This window comes from Theobroma cacao, chromosome 5, assembly GCF_053813885.1.
Source record: "Theobroma cacao isolate CCN51 chromosome 5, ASM5381388v1, whole genome shotgun sequence".
NCBI classification, from domain to species: domain Eukaryota; kingdom Viridiplantae; phylum Streptophyta; class Magnoliopsida; order Malvales; family Malvaceae; genus Theobroma; species Theobroma cacao.
In genome coordinates, this window is record NC_142643.1 from 42,874,964 (window position 1) to 42,893,770 (window position 18,807).

An 18,807-nucleotide genomic window follows, 5' to 3' on the forward strand; every position below is an offset into this window, starting at 1 on the left:
GTGGGTATATAATTCCCATGACTGATAGCTGATAATGCTAATTCTGTTTATTAATTGGATTATAATTCATAGGCTGGTAAATGTAAAGCTGCTGATACATGGGAATTCTAAAAGCACAAGCAGAAACGATTTGATTGGCGCAAGATAGTTTGGTTCCTACATCCTGTTCCAAAGCACTCTTTCATAACCAGGCTTGCAGCACTTAGCAGAGCACCGGCTTTACAGAAGCCTAAGCCTGGGGCTTGAATATTAATACATTAATAAGGTTAGGTCATAGATGTCGTTTGTTTTTGCATGTTTCTATAAACTGTTTGGAATTATATGCTAAAAAACTATGAATTCATGACCAACTGGGATTTGCCATATCGAATTTCTCTAGGCAAAAACTGCTTTGAAGGGGCAAGTATTTTGTTGCTTTTCAAATCAAACCAACCTGGTCCAGCTACACAAATCACATTTGTTTGAAGGAAGAAGAAAGGAATCATTGTCTGAAACCTCAGCCCTATTTTTTTGTTTTTTTCAAACATATTACTAAATTTATGCCTGTCTTAATTGCATTGCAGACATACATAGCTGATAAGCATTAATATCGACACTTAAGTCAAAACTGGTGGCCAAACTAGGAGCCTGTTTGATTTGATTTTTTTTCAACTTAAAAACTATTATAAAATTTTTATAAAAAATAATAACTTTTAAAATTAAATTAAAATTATTTGATAAATTTTTTTTTATAAGTTATAATTTTGATTAAAATTATCGTAAAAGGTATTTCTTTTTTTAGAAGAGTAATATTATAATTATTTTTAATAGATAAGGATATTTTTAAAATAAAAATAAAAATTATCTTGCATTTTTTAAAAAAAAATAGAAGAACTAAAGCTTTTTTTTTAATTTTATTTTTTTAAAAAAAATTATTTTTTTTGTAAAGAGTTTTTCAAAATTTATGTTTGACTTGCTTTTTACTTTTAAGAAGTAAATAAACTAAAACAAAGTCAGGTCAAACAAGCACTAAGTCATTGGTTGTTTCTTATTGTTCTGAAACTTTCTTTGTTGTTTTGGAGTGTTTAGTTTCTTCTGGCCTTTGTTGTCTTGTTCCTTTTGTAACACCTGAAATTCTACATAACTAACGTGTCATTGTTCTTGTAAACATCACCAATAAGAAAATGCCAACTACTTCAATGGTCTGCACCAAGTACCTTGGGTAGAAGCTATTGCAACTAATCCTGGCTACTTCATTTACTTCCAAGTTGCTTTGTCTGAAACTATAAGGATTCCCATAAAGGCTAATACAGATTGTTGGATTAATCCAATAACAGAAAAAGGAAAAACAAAATTAATTGGTACAAGTTGATTTGGTTCCAATTTCCAAGTTGGTATGGGGCTTGCAGCCTGTCAGAATTACTGATTGTTTCTTATGAAGTGGTGCAGAGAAAACAAGAGGTCATCTAATTTTTTCCTGTTTCTCTATTTAGAATTCAAAGTGCTGGAACACTTGTAATATTCACCGACAAAGTTTGGATTGGCACTCTAAAATTTGAGTTCCTCTGTTAAAACTGGAATATAGCTCAGCTTCAATGGCTTGATGATGCTTTGAATGGGTGGAGATGAGGTCACGAGCAACAGCATGTGACTAGTCTAAAATAGCAGTTTATGCATTGGTTATTTTCAGTTTTTTGTCTTCAGCATTTTGTCAATTTAGCAACGTGGATTTACCATGTTGAGCTGTAAATACTAAGGATATCAACCACTAATATCATGCTACAGCAAAACAGTTGTTGGTGGTTTTATTGTTAAGTTATGTATTGGTCTTTTGTTTGTGTTTGTTCTCTCTGTTCTGTAACTACTAGGAATATATGCTCAATGAAAAACAGAACATTGTGTCTTTGTCTTCATGCTTTTCTCTCGGCTTGATTAAGTTTCAATGTATTTTTTAATTCATCCCTTTTTAACATCCTCTAGGTGAAACACTACTTTAAAGGGCAAGTTTTTTGATTCAAACCAGCTTGTTCCAGCTACTTTTATTCACGTTTACAAGAAGAAAGAAACAAAAGATGGATGTTCAGAAAACTCAGCCTAATGTTCTGTTTCTTTCCAACCAGAATACATTGACAGCCTGTCCTACATTTGCACTTCAAACATAGATCATAAGCCCTAAAATGGAGTTGAATAATTGCAATTAAACAACAAGCCATTCACTACCCTGTTTAATTCATTGATTGAACTAAAGCTTGAGTTCACAAGGGATCTGGAAAAATCTGCTCCAAGCTTGCCTAATTTTGGGTCCCTGGGACAGCTAGATACATGGCTTTTGAGTGTTGAGACACACCGAACTAGATCATCCCCTTCCAAGCAAAAGCTCGGGCCAGCTATGAACTTTGCAAAGACAAAAAACAGCATCATCTTTGGGCACATTTGCTACAATTGTTTTCCCCAAGCTGAGACAATTTAAGACCAACGTGTCTGTTTGATCCAAAGTATGTGGATATATCAAATTGACCAGACAACCTCGTAGCCGCAGTTAGATTAGTTAAATTAAAAATCCCATTCTTAGAATTGATGTCAAAGCACAGTTGTGTACGGAGCATGCCAGCACGATAAAATTGTTTGAGGCAAGAAAGTTGTGGTTTGCAGTCCGCATCTGGTAAAATTCAATCCTTATTTTTACGATAAGAATGCTTTATAATTCAACAATGGTGGCCGTCCTCTTCTCCAAATTCTCCTCTTCTAAGTTTTAGATTTGTTTTTATTGACTTTGATCAATTGTAACCAGCTTACCCGCGAAAACAAAAACTTCAAAGTTTGAAAGATCGGAAAATTAATTGATCATTTCTTTTTCTGATCATAATTATTACTCATAAATAATTTATACTTAAACATTTAATTTAATGATAAATATATGTATCTTTATTCAAATAATCGAACTTCAATCTCTTTTCTCTCTAAAAAAAATATATTTAATGAAATATTTGAATTCAAAGGGACAGTCGAATTAATATGAAATAACGGAGATGTTTAATAATTATTTTTTCTGAACACTAAACGTAAAATACAAATAAGCAATGTTTTAATAGATTATGACAACATTTATGCGATTGCTCAACTAATTTTCCACTTTTCTTCGTCAAAAACTCTCTTCTCAAGCATAGATATTGAAGATATATCACTGGTCACGGCAAACCACTAATTAAAATTTGGTCTTTGGCCTGCCATTAGAAACAGGGAGTCCCCTGTTTCTAATAAATGTTGACAAGCATTTCTATGAAAGTGAGTGGTCAGCTACCCAAAAGGCATTAATTATAGATTAAAAGCAAGATTACGACCTCTTTAGATCACTAACCTCTCTATTAGCTGCAAAATATCTCTTTGAGCATTTAGAAAGATGCCTAGCTAAGCTCAGGACATGATGAAATCAACTTTGAATTTTTATCAAAGATATTTAGCCCCCCATATTGACAAGTTTATTTTTCTTTTCTTCTTTTTTTTGGGAATGCTTTCATGCACAAATTTTGATATTGTAATCAGCTTACTAAACGAAATTAAATAAACCCGAATTTTGTTTTCTAATTATAGGAAGTGATTTAAACGTTTTAGTCCCAATGATCCATCATGGCTTATTGTTTAAATCAAGAAAACAAATAAATTAATTCCTTTTATCTATGTGACGGAGACGATAATTTTGAATATAATTATCACGAAATTAAGTTTAAAAATGTATGATTCACTTAAACAACATGAAAAATGTTTTTGACCATCTCTTTGTTTGGTGTGATAGAATGATTTGCAAGACACCGACGGGTCAGAATGGTAGACAAAAGTTTAGATTATTTTGATTTTTTAATTGCCGAAAAATCAGGTTGGCCCCTGTGCAAGATCACAACAATATAATCTTTAAAGTTGCAATCTTATCTTTGTTTCTTTAAATGAAGCACATGATTGATGAAAATATCATTTTTTTATTGTGCTTATTTTTCTCTTAGAAGAAAGAAGGCACCACCAAGGGAGGAAAATTGTAGTGCTTGAAGGTTGTGTTGTGATGGTAGTTGCTAATTCATCAACAGAGAGAGAAACCAAGCATTAAAATATTAAAACTTGGAAGAATGAATTATTGTGATGTGGATCATAAAGTAATGAGACCAAAAAGAATTCATTATCAAAGAAGGAGGTTTATTGCTTTGCAGTCACGTCTCCAGTTTTCTCTCCCTTGATTCTCCTATTGTTTTCCACTTTTTCTATTCTAATGCAAGCTCAAAAAGGCAAAAGAAATGCTTTATAAATACTAACTTATCCTCCCTTTCATCTCCAAGCTGCTATTTCTCATTTTAACTCTCTCTCTCTCTCTCTCTCTCTCTCTCTGTGTTTCTGTCTTGTGTCTCTATCTAAGGAACCAAAGCCATTGGAGTTCTGGGATTTTTTTTTTTTGTATGTTCTAAACTCTCCTCCTTTTCTTGCTTCTTCCTGCTTGATAGTTTGCTTTGTCTGCATTTTAGCTGAGAAAATATAGGAGAAGGAAACCAGCCATAGCAATAGTTTCTCTTCTTCTTGTTAGAAACTTATAAAGAATGGCATATATCATTCAACTATACATGATCAGCTCTTTACATTCAGTAACATTAATGTTTCTCATTTCATATATGCCATATCAGCAAAAACCAAGAAAATTCAGATTGTTTTAATTGCTTGTTCCTTCAAAACCAAACATTTATACAGTTGCAATTATGATCACGTGGCAAGACAAGCCTGATTCATTCTTTTTCCTTCCTTCTTTGGTTTCTTTTCCTTTCATCCTTTAATGATAATGGGATTTCTTTCAAATCTTCAAATACTTATAATTGAATGCTTTTGTCAATTTTAATATGTACTTTTCATTGCATATATTTGGTTGTTTGAGTTTCTGAGCAGCTTCATAAATGGATGCTCTGCAATTCTTAATGCCACTGCAGTGGGTTATTTGATTCCTTTCTTTTGGTTGTTTTTTCTTAGGAATCTTGTTTTTTACTGTTTGTTTGTCCCAAAGAAACTACAGAATTTAAGATGATGCTTATACTTTTCTTCATCCTTTTCTGTTTCCAACTTTTCCCTTTTTCTCCTCATATTAACTTATTTAATTCTTAAATTTTGAAATAACATACTTTTCGTGCAAAAATCATTTGAATTATGCGGTAAATTACTGATTACATGATCAAACTTTGTGTCAGATTATATTCCCTCTTCTCATATCGTGGATTGTTGTTCACATATCTGTTCCCACTCCTCTTTGCTTAATTGCCTTATGCTTCTCAGAATTATAGTTGAAGGTCAAATTTTCCTGCATCTTTATTGCTTAGAATTGATGTTACAACAACTTTTTGTTACCTCAAAAGCATTGTATTCTTCTTTAATCTGAAGGTAGTAGGAAGAAAACCAGAATGACAAGACCAAGATTGTTCATCTTCTTGATGGGACTTCTACTTTGTTGTTGCTTTGAAATCTCAGCAAAAGCAGAATATATGAAGTATAAAGATCCAAAACAGTCACTGCCTGTCCGAGTTCAGGACCTGTTGGACAGAATGACATTAGAGGAAAAAATAGGACAAATGGTCCAAATTGACCGCAAAGTTGCTTCAGCTGAGGTGATGAAGAAGTATTTCATCGGTAAGCATCATCCATCACACTTCTTTTATAACACTTCCGAGAATAGAAATATATTTTTACCAAATGCAGCAATTTTGAGTATCTCAAGGGAAAAAGGGGTTTTGCTTTGGCGTGCAGGAAGTCTATTGAGTGGAGGAGGGAGTGTCCCAGCTCCACAAGCTTCTGCAAAGGCTTGGATTGACATGGTCAATGAATTTCAGAAAGGTTGTTTATCTACCCGATTAGGAATTCCAATGATTTATGGGATTGATGCTGTTCATGGCCACAACAATGTTTACAATGCAACAATTTTTCCTCACAACATTGGACTAGGAGCTACCAGGCAAGTAGATGCACTTTGCTCATATTTTCCATTCTCACCGGCCAGTCTTTAGTCAACGCTGCAGTGTAATACTGCATATTTCTCAGTTTCTTTTAGCTGTTGGGCTTAGTCTGTGGAAGCTTGAGAATATACTAATAGCTTTGCTTTAGTTAGTTCCTTGATGTGGTTCAGAACACTTTTTAATTTCTTATAAACCAGGGACCCTGAACTAGTTAAGAAAATTGGGGCTTCAACAGCACTTGAAGTCAGAGCTACTGGCATTCCATATGTTTTTGCACCTTGCATAGCGGTAGTTTCATTCACCCTTTCCTGTTTTTTTCCTCTGCTCTTTTTCATTTTTGGGGAATGTATGTATGAACTACTTATAATGGTATACTTAAGCAAATTGAACTAGTAATCTTTGCTAAATCAAGAAACACTTCTCAGTACTGATCCCTTTTGCTACTTTTTTTTTAACAGGTTTGCAGAGATCCAAGATGGGGTCGATGTTATGAAAGTTACAGCGAAGATCCCGAGGTTGTTGAAGCAATGACAGAGATTGTACCAGGATTACAAGGAGACATCCCTGCTAACTCTCCCAAGGGGGTTCCATTTGTCGCTGGACAGTAAGCAATATTTGCAAAGCACAACTAAAATTCAGATTTGGACAGAATCTTTTCATAGTTAGCTGTAATACAAATTCAACCTTACCTATATTTTCCATTGAAAGTCATGAAAAGCACAAAGGTCAACCTTTTCCATCATTAACGTATGACACAGTGATCTTTTTCCTTGTTGCTTGTTGATGTTGAATAAGACTTTGGTGAAAGTGCTGTCTATTTCTCTATAATAATAACAATATTTATATTTATACACGAAAACTACACTATTGGGCTTAAGTTTTTTAGTGGAAGAATTAATGCTGTGAACCTGAATTCCACTTCCTGAAAAAGCAAATAAAAATAGAAGAAGAGGTCACTTTTTTATCCACAGTACAAAAAAATTTCACTGCTTGGTTTAGAGATGAACACAGTGTACCTGGTGGCTCTGGGATATTAATCAAATCATAGATTGACAAAGACAACTTTCTGATTGCAGATTTTGCAGCTTGTCAAATTTGAAACTAATTCCTCTGTCCTTTTCCCCTCTTTTTGCTGTCCAGGAAAAATGTTGCAGCTTGTGCTAAGCACTATGTAGGTGATGGTGGGACAACCCAGGGCATCAATGAGAACAACACTGTAATAGACAGGCATGGTTTGGTTAGCATTCACATGCCAGGCTACTATACTTCTATTATCAAAGGTGTTTCAACCATCATGGTCTCCTATTCGAGCTGGAATGGAATTAAGATGCATGCTAATCGCGATTTGATCACCGATTTTCTCAAGAACACACTTCGTTTCAGGGTATATCTGTCTCTCATAGGATTCAGACCCAAGTTTCCCCATCATTACCACTGTACAAAAGCACCTGAGAAATTTATATACACATGTTGAACATTGTTTCAGGGTTTTGTCATCACGGATTGGGAAGGTCTTGACAGGATCACATCTCCACCTCATGCTAACTATTCATATTCAATTCAAGTTGGAATCAAAGCTGGCATTGACATGGTTAGAGACTTAGTTTATCAAATGTAGAATTGTTATGCTTTACTTATTCATATAATGCTTGTTATATCACTCTTGCAGGTCATGGTTCCATTCAACTATACAGAATTCATCGACGGGCTAACCTTCCAGGTGAAAAACAATATAATCCCCATGAGCCGCATTGATGATGCAGTGATGAGAATTTTGCGAGTTAAGTTTGTAATGGGTCTATTCGAGAACCCACTAGCAGATTACAGCTTGGTCGACCAACTTGGAAGTCAGGTTAGTTTAATATAGCTAGGTTGCTCTTTAAACATTAGGATGACTTTATAATGTCCTAATTTTCCCCAATTAAATTCAACAGGAGCATAGAGAGTTGGCTAGAGAAGCAGTGAGAAGATCACTTGTTTTGCTAAAGAATGGACAATCTACTGATCATCCATTGCTTCCCCTACCTAAGAAGACTTCGAAAATACTAGTTGCTGGTAGTCATGCAGATAATTTGGGTTACCAATGCGGTGGATGGACAATTGAGTGGCAGGGCTTGAGCGGCAACAACCTCACAAGCGGTAAGCAAACAATTTACCCCCTATTGTCTTACACTATGTTTGGTAGGAGAGAAAGAGGAAGGATAGTAATGTCTTGTTATTTCCCTTTTTTGTTTGGTAAGGGGGAAGTGGGGAGGGAATGATAATGAATGGATTCAAGCATTAACCATTGCAAGGCTCTCCTTATGAACAGGAACAACAATCCTGACTGCTGTCAAGAACACAGTTGATTCAAGCACCAAAGTCGTATACAAGAAGAATCCCGACGCTGAATTCGTCAAGTCCAACGATTTCTCATACGCCATTGTGGTAGTAGGGGAGCATCCATATGCAGAAACACAAGGCGACAGCATGAATTTGACAATTGCAGACCCTGGTCCAAGCACAATCACAAATGTCTGCGGAGCTGTGAAATGTGTTGTTATCATCATATCCGGTCGCCCTGTCGTCATCCAGCCATTTCTTAACTCTATCGATGCTCTCGTCGCCGCTTGGCTCCCAGGAACTGAGGGCCAAGGTGTTGCTGATGTTCTGTTTGGTGACTATGGTTTTACAGGCAAGCTTCCTCGTACTTGGTTCAAGACTGTTGATCAACTGCCGATGAATGTCGGGGATCCACATTATGACCCTCTCTTCCCGTTTGGGTTTGGCCTTACTACAGAACCTTCAAATGAGCAAATCACTTCTAAGGACCTCTAATTGTATGAAATCATTGCCACCATGATTTGCCTTTGTTGGAATTACCTCCGTACTTGGCAATTCTTGATAGTAAATAACAATCATTATTATTTCTTAAATGTTTAGATTTTGTTACATGTTCAATAGACCCGACAGCCAAACATAATATGGGGGCCTATACCAACGATTTTAATTACTAATTAGAGAGATTGTATCATTGGAAAATCCTCCCATCACAGTGTAAGTGCACTATAAGAAAGCTAACTCCGTTCATCATGGTCCCTGTCCTCTAAAAATTCAAACGTTACATACTATTTGGTGAGATAGTAGCAAATTTGTACAAGACTTCTTATAGTATTACTCTATAAGAAGTATAAAATCAAGTCATACACTGATACATGGTTTCATTTTAATTGGTTTATGAAGTGATTTAGAAAATTTGGGATTTAAGTCATATGCTGCTATGGAAGTGAGTGATTGTTTCCTTATCTATTTAAATTAGTCTAATATTACAATTGAAACTATTTAATCGATTAATGATTTTCTACTTATCAGCTAATCTTATCTTATCTTGTGAAGGAAAAAAATAGTAAAAAGCAAGTAAATAAGATCAATATGAATTGTTATGCTTGAGTTTCTGAATCGTAAAAACTCTATTTATGGTCCCTATGATTGAGATCGAACTTTTTGCAGTTGATTCTTGATAGGGACATGATCAAACTTGATATCCTATAATTAATTATTGTGTTTATCTTCTAATATTGTTTCCCACGTTTCACAAACTATAAATCGATTGCCATTGAAGGTTAAAATTATTCTTTATCTTTATTGCAGACAAGTGTTACAGAAACTGTTGTAACTTGAAACTGGGATCCTAGTTAGTGAGAATCACACTGAAAGAGATATGGCAAGGCCAAGAAGATCAATCCCCATCTTTTTTGTGGGAATTCTGCTTTGCTTTTGCTTGGCAGCCTCGGAAAAGGCAGAACATGTGAAGTATAAGGATCCAAAGCAGCCATTGAACGTTCGAATCAAGGACCTGATTGGAAGGATGACATTAGAGGAAAAAATTGGACAGATGGTCCAGATTGAGCGGGCTGTTGCTTCAGCCGAGGTGATGAAAAAGTATTTCATTGGTAAGTGGCCTCATCTGTTAATTTGTTTTTATGAGAATACATGTATAAGTAAATATCACGAATGCAATTAGTCAAAGAAATATAATAGACCTTGGGTGAGTTAGACTCAATGGGCAAAGGATTCTTCTTTGGCAGGTAGTGTATTGAGTGGAGGAGGGAGTGTCCCAGCTCCAAAAGCTTCAGCAAAGACTTGGCTCAACATGGTCAATGAATTTCAGAAGGGTTCGTTATCTACCCGATTAGGAATTCCAATGATTTATGGGATTGATGCTGTTCATGGACACAACAATGTCTACAAGGCAACCATTTTCCCTCACAACATTGGTCTAGGTGCTACCAGGCAAGTTCATCTGCTTTGCTAATATCTTTCATTCTTACTAGCCATTCTCTTGTCAATGCTATTGATGGTAATTAACATCTGTTTATCTGCTCTGGGTTCATGAGTCAGTCCATGACCTTAAGATTAAGCAACCTGTGGAAGTTTAACAATTTAACTATTTGCTTTTATTAGTACATTGATTGGGTGCTTCTTTTTACTAAACCAGGGACCCTGCACTAGTTAAGAAGATTGGAGCTGCAACAGCACTTGAAGTCAGAGCTACAGGCATTCCATATGCTTTTGCACCTTGTTTAGCGGTACCTTTCACTTTTTCCTTCCTTTTTTGTAAGTACATGTAATTTTGGATTCTACAACGAGAGGTACCCCTCTCTCATTTTATAAATCTCATCTGAACCATCTCAAAAATGGAACTCTGGACCCGTATAGTTCCAAGGGGTGCAGTGCACTGCATCATGGTGCCAAACTGCACCTTAGGAATCTCACGTTCTAGCATGTGTTACCTCTATAGTCTAAGCAAAATCCCACTATATTGGACAGGTATGTAGAGATCCGAGATGGGGTCGATGCTATGAAAGTTACAGTGAAGATCACAAGATTGTTCAAGCAATGACCGAGATTATACCAGGATTGCAAGGAGACATCCCTTCTAACTCTCGCAAGGGTGTTCCATTTGTTGCTGGAAAGTAAGCAAGTTTTCAAACTAGAACTATTCAATCATTCAAAGTATACATTTTGTAGCTAGTGATGGCAAAACGTCACATTTTTCTGTCCGAAAATTTGGTGGGTTTTCCCAATGAACATGTAAAAAATTAATGCTCATATTTAATATTACCTAAATAATTAAATTTATTTATATATTATCATAAAAGTAGCAGCTCCTGCCTGAATATAAGTAATGTAAAAGCTAATTCCTCTGTCTGTTTTTTCCCTCTTTTGCTGTCCAGGAAAAATGTTGCAGCTTGTGCTAAGCACTATGTAGGTGATGGTGGAACAACCAGGGGAATCAATGAGAACAATACAGTGATAGACAGGCACGGTTTGCTTAGCATTCATATGCCAGCCTACTATAATTCAATTATCAAAGGTGTTTCAACCGTCATGACTTCCTATTCAAGCTGGAATGGAGTTAAGAATCATGCTAATCATGAGATGGTCACCAACTTTCTTAAGAAAACACTTCGTTTCAGGGTACAACTATTTCCTCTACAGTATTTAAATCTGGTTTCTCTATCTCTAGTTTGCCATACAGAAGAATTTGAAGCAATTTTTTAATACATGTTGCACATTGTTTCAGGGCTTTGTCATCTCGGATTGGGAGGGTATTGACAGGATTACATCTCCACCTCATGCTAACTATACATATTCCATTCTAGCTTCAATCAATGCCGGGCTTGACATGGTTAGTTTGTTATCAGCTGAATTTTATGCTTCTGCTCATTTTTATCTTCTAAATTCTAATGCCTACTGTTTTTTTATCTTTCAGATTATGGTTCCAAACAACTATAAAGAATTCATTGATGGGCTGACCTACCTGGTGAAAAATAAATTCATCCCCATGAGCCGCATTGATGATGCAGTGAAGAGGATTTTGCGGGTTAAGTTTGTGATGGGTCTGTTTGAGGACCCGCTAGCAGATGACAGCTTGGTTGACCAACTTGGAAGTCAGGTTAGCCAACTAGCTTAGCTTGCTTTTTCAACACCAAGATGATTATTATATCCTTTTTTGACCCAACCAATTCAACAGGAACATCGAGAGTTGGCTAGGGAAGCAGTGAGAAAATCACTTGTGCTGCTAAAGAATGGAGACTCTGCCGATGCTCCATTACTTCCCTTACCTAAGAAGGCACCGAAGATACTAGTAGCTGGTAGCCATGCAAACAATCTGGGTTACCAATGTGGTGGATGGACAATTGAGTGGCAGGGACAAGGTGGCAATAACATCACAGATGGTAATAAACATTTCCACAAATTACTTTTCTAGGTATTGGTTTTAGAATTTGATAAAGAATGCTTAGAACCTATGCATTTAACCTTTGCAAAACCCTTTTCATGAGCAGGTACTACAATCCTCACTGCTATCAAGAAAACAGTTGATCCAAAAACAAAAGTTGTATACAAGGAGAAACCTGATGCTGAATTTGTCAAGTCCAACGATTTCTCATACGCCATTGTTGTAGTAGGGGAGCATCCATATGCAGAGACAAATGGAGACAGCTTAAATTTGACAATTCCAGAACCTGGTCCAAGCACAATCGGAAATGTTTGTGGAGCTGTGAAATGTGTTGTTGTCGTAATATCTGGTCGTCCTGTTGTGATCCAACCTTATGTTCGCTACATAGACGCTATTGTCGCTGCTTGGCTGCCGGGAAGTGAGGGTCAAGGTGTTGCTGATGTACTGTTTGGCGATTATGGTTTTACTGGCAAGCTTTCATTCACTTGGTTCAAGACTGTTGATCAGTTGCCAATGCATGTTGGAGATTCACATTATGATCCCCTCTTCCCATTTGGGTTCGGCCTGACCACAAAACCAACCAAAGCTTAGTAGGCAATCTTTTTTATAGTATTTCTACTTTCAAGTTGTTTGAAGCCATTATCAATTACATTTAGCACCTTATAAAAAATTTTACATTTGTCACAACCACAAATGATATTTGTTATAAAGTATCCTGATCATTTGTGCTTACTCAAGGCCTTGTGTATAGTTTCCAATCTCGAGAGTCCGAGCATCTGTTTTGTGGTTGACATACTGTGAGTTCCAATACCTGCCTTAACCCCCATCTCTGCAAGTGTATGTAAGTTGCTAGGTACCAGGTTCCAGTTCAGTTTTAAAATATCTCCGCTTCAATAAAGGCATCAGGAAAACAGCCAACAACAATCTGCTAGCCTGGACAATTATCTCTTTCCCTTTCTGTTGAAAATTTCTGTTCTGTTTTTCCTTCTTTATAAATAAAATGTTGAAATTATATTTGATAAATTTTGAGGATGATGATGATGGTGCCATGCAAGAGACTGCAGGCATTTTTTTTACATAGCTACAATCTGTCAAATCACTGGCAGAGAATAGAAATTCGTTCGAGTCTTTTTGACTGCAATTATAAATCATTTTCATTCGATAAGGTGAGGCTCTAAGAGATTCCAATGCAATTGCTCATCTTCAAATTAAGAAAAGGAAAACAAAAATGAAAAAAAGAAACACCTCATCTAGTAGCCAAACCCAAGAGCCTGTCATTTTTCTGTCATATACTATGAACTCATATAACAATTGTAAAATATGCTAACTTAAAAACTCAAGACGTACAGTTAAACATTAAAAACATAAATCACAAATCAAACTTTACGGCAACAGTATCATCAATACTGACTGGAACTCATGATTATTGTCATATTCAAGTAATTCTAGCGTTTCTACATATCCGATACTGTAAATTTGTAGCTACATCAGAGTGATGGATATATGAACTTTGGGGGATAAAAGTATGTATAAGCCCATTACTATATATTATTAGAGAGAAAGATTGGAAATGGAGAACATCTATCACATAGTGCTATGCCAGAGTAAGTCCATATCTGTACTTACTCAGCAACTTCACCGCTCTTGCCCTCAGCTTCTTTAATCTGGCTCAGGATTTCTGCCTTTTTCTCTAGTAGGGCTTCAATTTTGCTATTGATTTTCTCTAACCTCTGTTTTAGCTTGCTAAGATCTTTACTCTTGTCCTTCCCCTTAAGTTTTCTTTTCTCTCCTTTCTTGTCTTTTTCTTTTTCTTTCTCTTTGCCTTCTTTTGCTTTACCCTTCTGCTTCTCTTCCTCTCCTTCACCTTCTGATTCTTTCTCAAAATCTACTATTTCAATTTCCCTGGAGGTTATGTCAGTCTCACACTTCATGTCATTTGCTCCATCTTCATGTTTCTTCTTCTCCTTCTCATCAGTTTCTTTCTTCTTGCTCTTCTCTTCGTCCTTGTGCTTTGTTTCTTTCTCCTCTTTGTCTTTCTTCTTCTCCTTTTTCTCTTCTTTCTCTTTCTTCTTCTTCTTCTCTCCTACCTCTTCATCTTCATCCTTGTGCTTCTTTTCTTTCTTCTTCTCCTTTTCTTTCCTGTCTTTTTCTTTTTCTTTCTCTTTGCCTTCTTTTGCTTTACCCTTCTGCTTCTCTTCCTCTCCTTCACCTTCTGATTCTTTCTCAAAATCTACTATTTCAATTTCCCTGGAGGTTATGTCAGTCTCACACTTCATGTCATTTGCTCCATCTTCGTGTTTCTTCTTCTCCTTCTCATCAGTTTCTTTCTTCTTGCTCTTCTCTTCGTCCTTGTGCTTTGTTTCTTTCTCCTCTTTGTCTTTCTTCTTCTCCTTTTTCTCTTCTTTCTCTTTCTTCTTCTTCTTCTCTCCTACCTCTTCATCTTCATCCTTGTGCTTCTTTTCTTTCTTCTTCTCCTTTTCTTTCCTGTCTTTTTCTTTTTCTTTCTCTTTGCCTTCTTTTGCTTTACCCTTCTGCTTCTCTTCCTCTCCTTCACCTTCTGATTCTTTCTCAAAATCTACTATTTCAATTTCCCTGGAGGTTATGTCAGTCTCACACTTCATGTCATTTGCTCCATCTTCGTGTTTCTTCTTCTCCTTCTCATCAGTTTCTTTCTTCTTGCTCTTCTCTTCGTCCTTGTGCTTTGTTTCTTTCTCTTCTTTGTCTTTCTTCTTCTCCTTTTTCTCTTCTTTCTCTTTCTTATTCTTCTTCTCTCCTACCTCTTCATCTTCATCCTTGTGCTTCTTTTCTTTCTTCTTCTCCTTATCATCCTTGTCTTTCTTTGTCTCTTTCTTCTTTTTCTCTTCTTTCTCTTCAACATCTGCACTCTCTCCCTCTTCATCCTTGAGCTTTCTTTCTTTTTTCTTCTCCTTCTCCTCTTTGTCTTTCTTCTTGTCTTTCTTTTTCTCTTCTTTTTCTTCAACTTTTTCTTCTTCTACCTCGTCCTCTTTATCCTTCGTCTTTTCTTTCTTCTTCTCTTTCTTTTTATCTTCTTTTTCTTCATCTTTTTCTACCTCATCCTCTTTATCCTTCTTCTTTTCTTTCTTCTTCTCCTTGTCTTTCTTCTTCTCTTTCTTTTTCTCTTCTTTTTCTCCATTTTCATCTTCTTCTACCTTATCCTCTTTAACCTTCTTTTCTTTCTTCTTCTCTTTCTTTTTCTCTTCTTTTTCTTCATCCTCATCTTCTTCTACCTCTTCCTCTTTCTCCTTCTGCTTCTTTTCTTTCTTCTTCTCTTTCCCCCCCTTGTCTTTCTTTTTCTTCTCTTCTTTCTCTCCCTCTTCCTCTTCATCCTTCAGCTTTTTTTCTTTCTTCTTCTCCTTCTTCTCTTCTTTCTCTTCATCATCTTCTACCTCATCCTCTTTATCCTGCTTCTTTTCTTTCTTTTTCTCCTTATACTCCTCGTCTTTCTTCTTTTTCTTCTTATCTTCTGTCTCTTCATCTTCTCCTACCTCATGCTCCTTATCCTTGTGCTTCTTTTCTTTCTTTTTCTCCTTCTCCTCCTTGTCTTTCTTCTTCTTCTTCTCATCTTTTTCTTCATCTTCCTCTACCTCAACCTCTTTATCCTTGTGCTTTTTTTCATTTTTCTTCTCTTCTATCTCTTCATCTTCATCTTCCTCTACGACCTCTTTATCCTTATGATTTTTTTCTTTTTTCTCTTTCTCCTTGTCTTTCTTCTTTGGTTTTTCCTCACCTTCCTCTCTCTTCTTCTGCTTTTCATCATCATCTTCCGTCTTCCTTTCTTTCTCCTTTAACTCTTTATCCTTCTTCTTTAGTTTCTCCTCATCCTTGTCTTTATGTTTATCCTCCTTGTCCTCCTTATGGTTTGGCTTTTCCTTCTCTACTGATTTGGTCTTCAATTCAAGTTCCACCTCAACCTTCTCTCCCTTCTCATGGTTTGGCTCCATATCCTTCGTCTTGACTTTGAAATGCAATTCTTCCTTCTTGACCTTTTCTTCTCCAATGACAATAGATTCAGATTTATCTTGCATCTGTGGACCCTTTGCCACAAACAGAAACTCAAATGTAAACCCTTCTTGATTTTTGTTCAGATTCCCTGAAAAAAAAGGACAAAACGCAACCAAATCAATATCGAACCAACAAACTGGACTATAATCAAAAAAATAAGAATTTATTAAAGAACACAGCACCATGGTTGGTATGTTATAATTGCTGGCATTACACTTAGGTGTAATTTGAACACAAATAATATAAGCATGATCTTTCAAATTACAACAGAAGAGATCTGGCTTTTGTACAAGGATGAGCTTTTGCCATTCAATTAAGTGTGGCTTCAGAATACCTCCACTGCCATCATAGCTGACAGCAGGAATAAACAAAAGAAAAGCCCAGAAAAGCGTACTGATTAAATTAAACTGAATGAGAAACCACATTTCAAGGAATACAACAACAGGAAGCAGTGGTAATATAAGATGTATTCATGATTAATAGACATGAGTTGTTTCATATCCTCAACACTTTCATACTCCCTGTCTGTCTCTATTTTACTTCCAAGAAGAAGGGAATAAATAGTTAATATAGACAGGCAACTTCCAGATGTGGATAAGAAAAGGATTCTATATTTCAGAAACATTTGCAAAATCCTGTGTGACCTTTCACGACTAATAACACTATACTTCTGCACAGAGCAAAAGCACCGTTGCTATCGGATGCAGTCATCCCCCTGCCACCCCAATCATCATGAGTTCATGACAAATCCCACAAACAAGAGCACTAGCCATTACAACCCAACGCCACTATCCTCAAGACCAACTGAATGGCCCCCCATATACTCAACCTGCGTCCATCATTTCTCAACTAGCCATAAGTCAAAATCCTTCATCGAGCATGTTATTGTTGTTGTCATTGTCACTGGCATTATCATTACCATTATATTCTTTTTGAAGTTTGCCAACACGATATTAAACAATCCAGATCTTCTACACTTTATTCATGAACATGAAATTAATTAGTCCCCTAATCATAGAACTTATATATGCATATAAAAAGAAACACGAGTATTAATTTATTCAACACAAAAGGGAATTAAAATTATCAAAAATAAAATAAACATGTTAAAGGCAAAAAATTCTTCCTAGAATAAAGCTCACATAACCCACCCCCACACCCCACACCACTCAACCAGTAAATTACCTTTGACAAATAACAGTCCATCGTTGAAACTTCTGCCTCCCAAGAAACCCCCTATTTTCTCTTTTTCAAGGATAGAACTTGAATACTGTAAGAATAAAAAAAACCCAAGAAATTTCTGCTAGCCCAAACTAAAGGAAGAGTTATGATGATTTACAAGGGATAAATTTGAACTTGATCATCCTTCTGAAATCTAAGCTATAATTATGCAGTTAACCAAAAAAATATTTTTTTTTCTTTCTTGGAGATATACCTCTACATCATTTCACACACCAAGAAAAACCCAGATTCCATTTCCCACATGAAACATCAAGAAACAGATCCAAACACCAAGCTATTTGCGAAAAACTAAACAATCTTGAAGCATCCAAACCCAAAGAAAAAAATATAAGAAATCTAGACACGTACGTACGCACCTTGAATTTGCTGAGACGGGCAGATGCAAAGACGGCTTTTTTTTTTCTTCTTCTTTTATGGCAGAACTCATGCAAGAATGCTTTGGAGTTAACTAGAATTGGCTGGGTGTCTACCGTCTGGAAAATTGGAAAGGTTCCCTCACTTTATATGGCAGAAGCTGGGTGTTGAGTGTATCAACCGTTAAGAGCCAGAGTAGGTGACACGCAACGAGTACTGACAGTGACTTTGAATATTTAACTGTTAAAATGCCACGCGGCGGAACCTTTCCTGGCCTCTTGGTCTCCTCGATTGAACCTAGGATGCCATTGGATTCCTTAATTGATAAGAGTTCGGGTAATAACATTATTAACTATCTCTATATTGATTCTTTGATATTGATGTCACTATTGACTTTGATTATAAATAATAATTTTTATTTTTATATATTTTTATTTATATAGTATATATAATTAATATAATATTTAATAAAAATTTTTAATTATTTTAAATATTTTATTATTTTATTATTTTTTATGAATTAATTTTAATTTATTAATTTAGTTTTTATTCAATTTTAAATTTATTTTAATTAGATTTGGGTGATTTTTTTGTGAGTAGTAAAAATTAGTTCGAGTATTAAGTATTAATTTTTTATTCACTTTGAATAAGATATAGGGAATTTAATTTTAATTAGGTTTGGGTTGTGATTTGAATTTAAGTACTTTAAAATTAATGAGTATCTTTGTTAATTAATTAATTTATTTATTTTTAATTTTTTTCATAGAAATTATTAATAAGGTGTAGGTGAATGTGAGACTATGTGTGCTTGACAATAGGGTCATCTAATATTTCCTCGAATAAGCATTGTCAATTGCAAATAGTCATTTCATTTGAAAAATGAAATGATAAATCTTTATGTCGTCATTGGAATTTCGCGTGGAATTCTTTAAAGGATTTTTTTTTTTGAAAAGCAATAATTTTTTGAAATGGACATAAGAAAGGTAATAAGTAGACATGTATATTTAAGAT

At 35.5% G+C, this 18,807-nt stretch overlaps 3 protein-coding genes across 4 annotated transcripts; 2 read left to right on the top strand and 1 right to left on the bottom strand.

Moving 5' to 3' along the window:
- Positions 1-5,195: 5,195 nt before the first annotated feature.
- LOC18599843 (uncharacterized) lies at positions 5,196-8,869 on the top strand. Its single transcript, XM_018122064.2, has 10 exons — positions 5,196-5,294; positions 5,386-5,631; positions 5,749-5,953; positions 6,152-6,242; positions 6,413-6,558; positions 7,095-7,338; positions 7,441-7,545; positions 7,624-7,806; positions 7,889-8,093; positions 8,266-8,869. The coding sequence occupies exons 1-10, from the start codon at positions 5,270-5,272 to the stop codon at positions 8,769-8,771; spliced, it is 1,956 nt and encodes a 651-aa protein (XP_017977553.2). The 5' UTR covers positions 5,196-5,269; the 3' UTR covers positions 8,772-8,869.
- Positions 8,870-9,600: 731 nt separating this feature from the next.
- On the top strand, positions 9,601-13,125 carry LOC108662268 (uncharacterized). The gene is made up of 9 exons (XM_018121558.2): positions 9,601-9,886; positions 10,022-10,226; positions 10,432-10,522; positions 10,764-10,909; positions 11,171-11,414; positions 11,521-11,625; positions 11,710-11,892; positions 11,971-12,175; positions 12,284-13,125. The coding sequence occupies exons 1-9, from the start codon at positions 9,655-9,657 to the stop codon at positions 12,766-12,768; spliced, it is 1,896 nt and encodes a 631-aa protein (XP_017977047.1). The 5' UTR covers positions 9,601-9,654; the 3' UTR covers positions 12,769-13,125.
- A 434-nt stretch (positions 13,126-13,559) lies between these two features.
- On the bottom strand, positions 13,560-17,976 carry LOC18599844 (MAEBL domain protein). Of its 2 annotated transcripts, none has more exons than XM_088806255.1 (2): positions 17,791-17,976; positions 13,560-16,288 (listed from the first exon to the last, which is right to left on the bottom strand). In XM_088806255.1, exons 1-2 carry the CDS (start codon positions 17,867-17,869, stop codon positions 13,800-13,802), a joined length of 2,568 nt encoding a protein of 855 aa, XP_088662381.1. In that variant the 5' UTR covers positions 17,870-17,976; the 3' UTR covers positions 13,560-13,799. The 2 variants fall into 2 exon arrangements, with proteins under 2 accessions (XP_088662381.1, XP_088662382.1); XM_088806256.1 differs by having other exon boundaries at positions 17,799-17,967.
- Between the last annotated feature and the right edge of the window lie 831 nt (positions 17,977-18,807).

Bases quoted from the DNA above. Each gene is read 5' to 3' on its own strand.
- LOC18599843 (XM_018122064.2), top strand. From the start codon at position 5,270: ATGCTTCTCAGAATTATAGTTGAAG. The intron at 5,295-5,385 runs GTCAAATTTTCC...TTTAATCTGAAG, and splicing joins TCTCAGAATTATAGTTGAAG to GTAGTAGGAAGAAAACCAGA. The intron at 5,632-5,748 runs GTAAGCATCATC...TTTGGCGTGCAG, and splicing joins GATGAAGAAGTATTTCATCG to GAAGTCTATTGAGTGGAGGA.
- LOC18599844 (XM_088806255.1), bottom strand. From the start codon at position 17,869: ATGAGTTCTGCCATAAAAGAAGAAGAAAAAAAAAAGCCGTCTTTGCAT. The intron at 16,289-17,790 runs GTACGTGTCTAG...CTTTTTTTTCAG, and splicing joins AGCAAATTCAAGGTGCGTAC to GGAATCTGAACAAAAATCAA.
- LOC108662268 (XM_018121558.2), top strand. From the start codon at position 9,655: ATGGCAAGGCCAAGAAGATCAATCCCCATCTTTTTTGTGGGAATTCTG. The intron at 10,227-10,431 runs GCAAGTTCATCT...TTACTAAACCAG, and splicing joins ATTGGTCTAGGTGCTACCAG to GGACCCTGCACTAGTTAAGA. The intron at 11,415-11,520 runs GTACAACTATTT...ACATTGTTTCAG, and splicing joins AGAAAACACTTCGTTTCAGG to GGCTTTGTCATCTCGGATTG.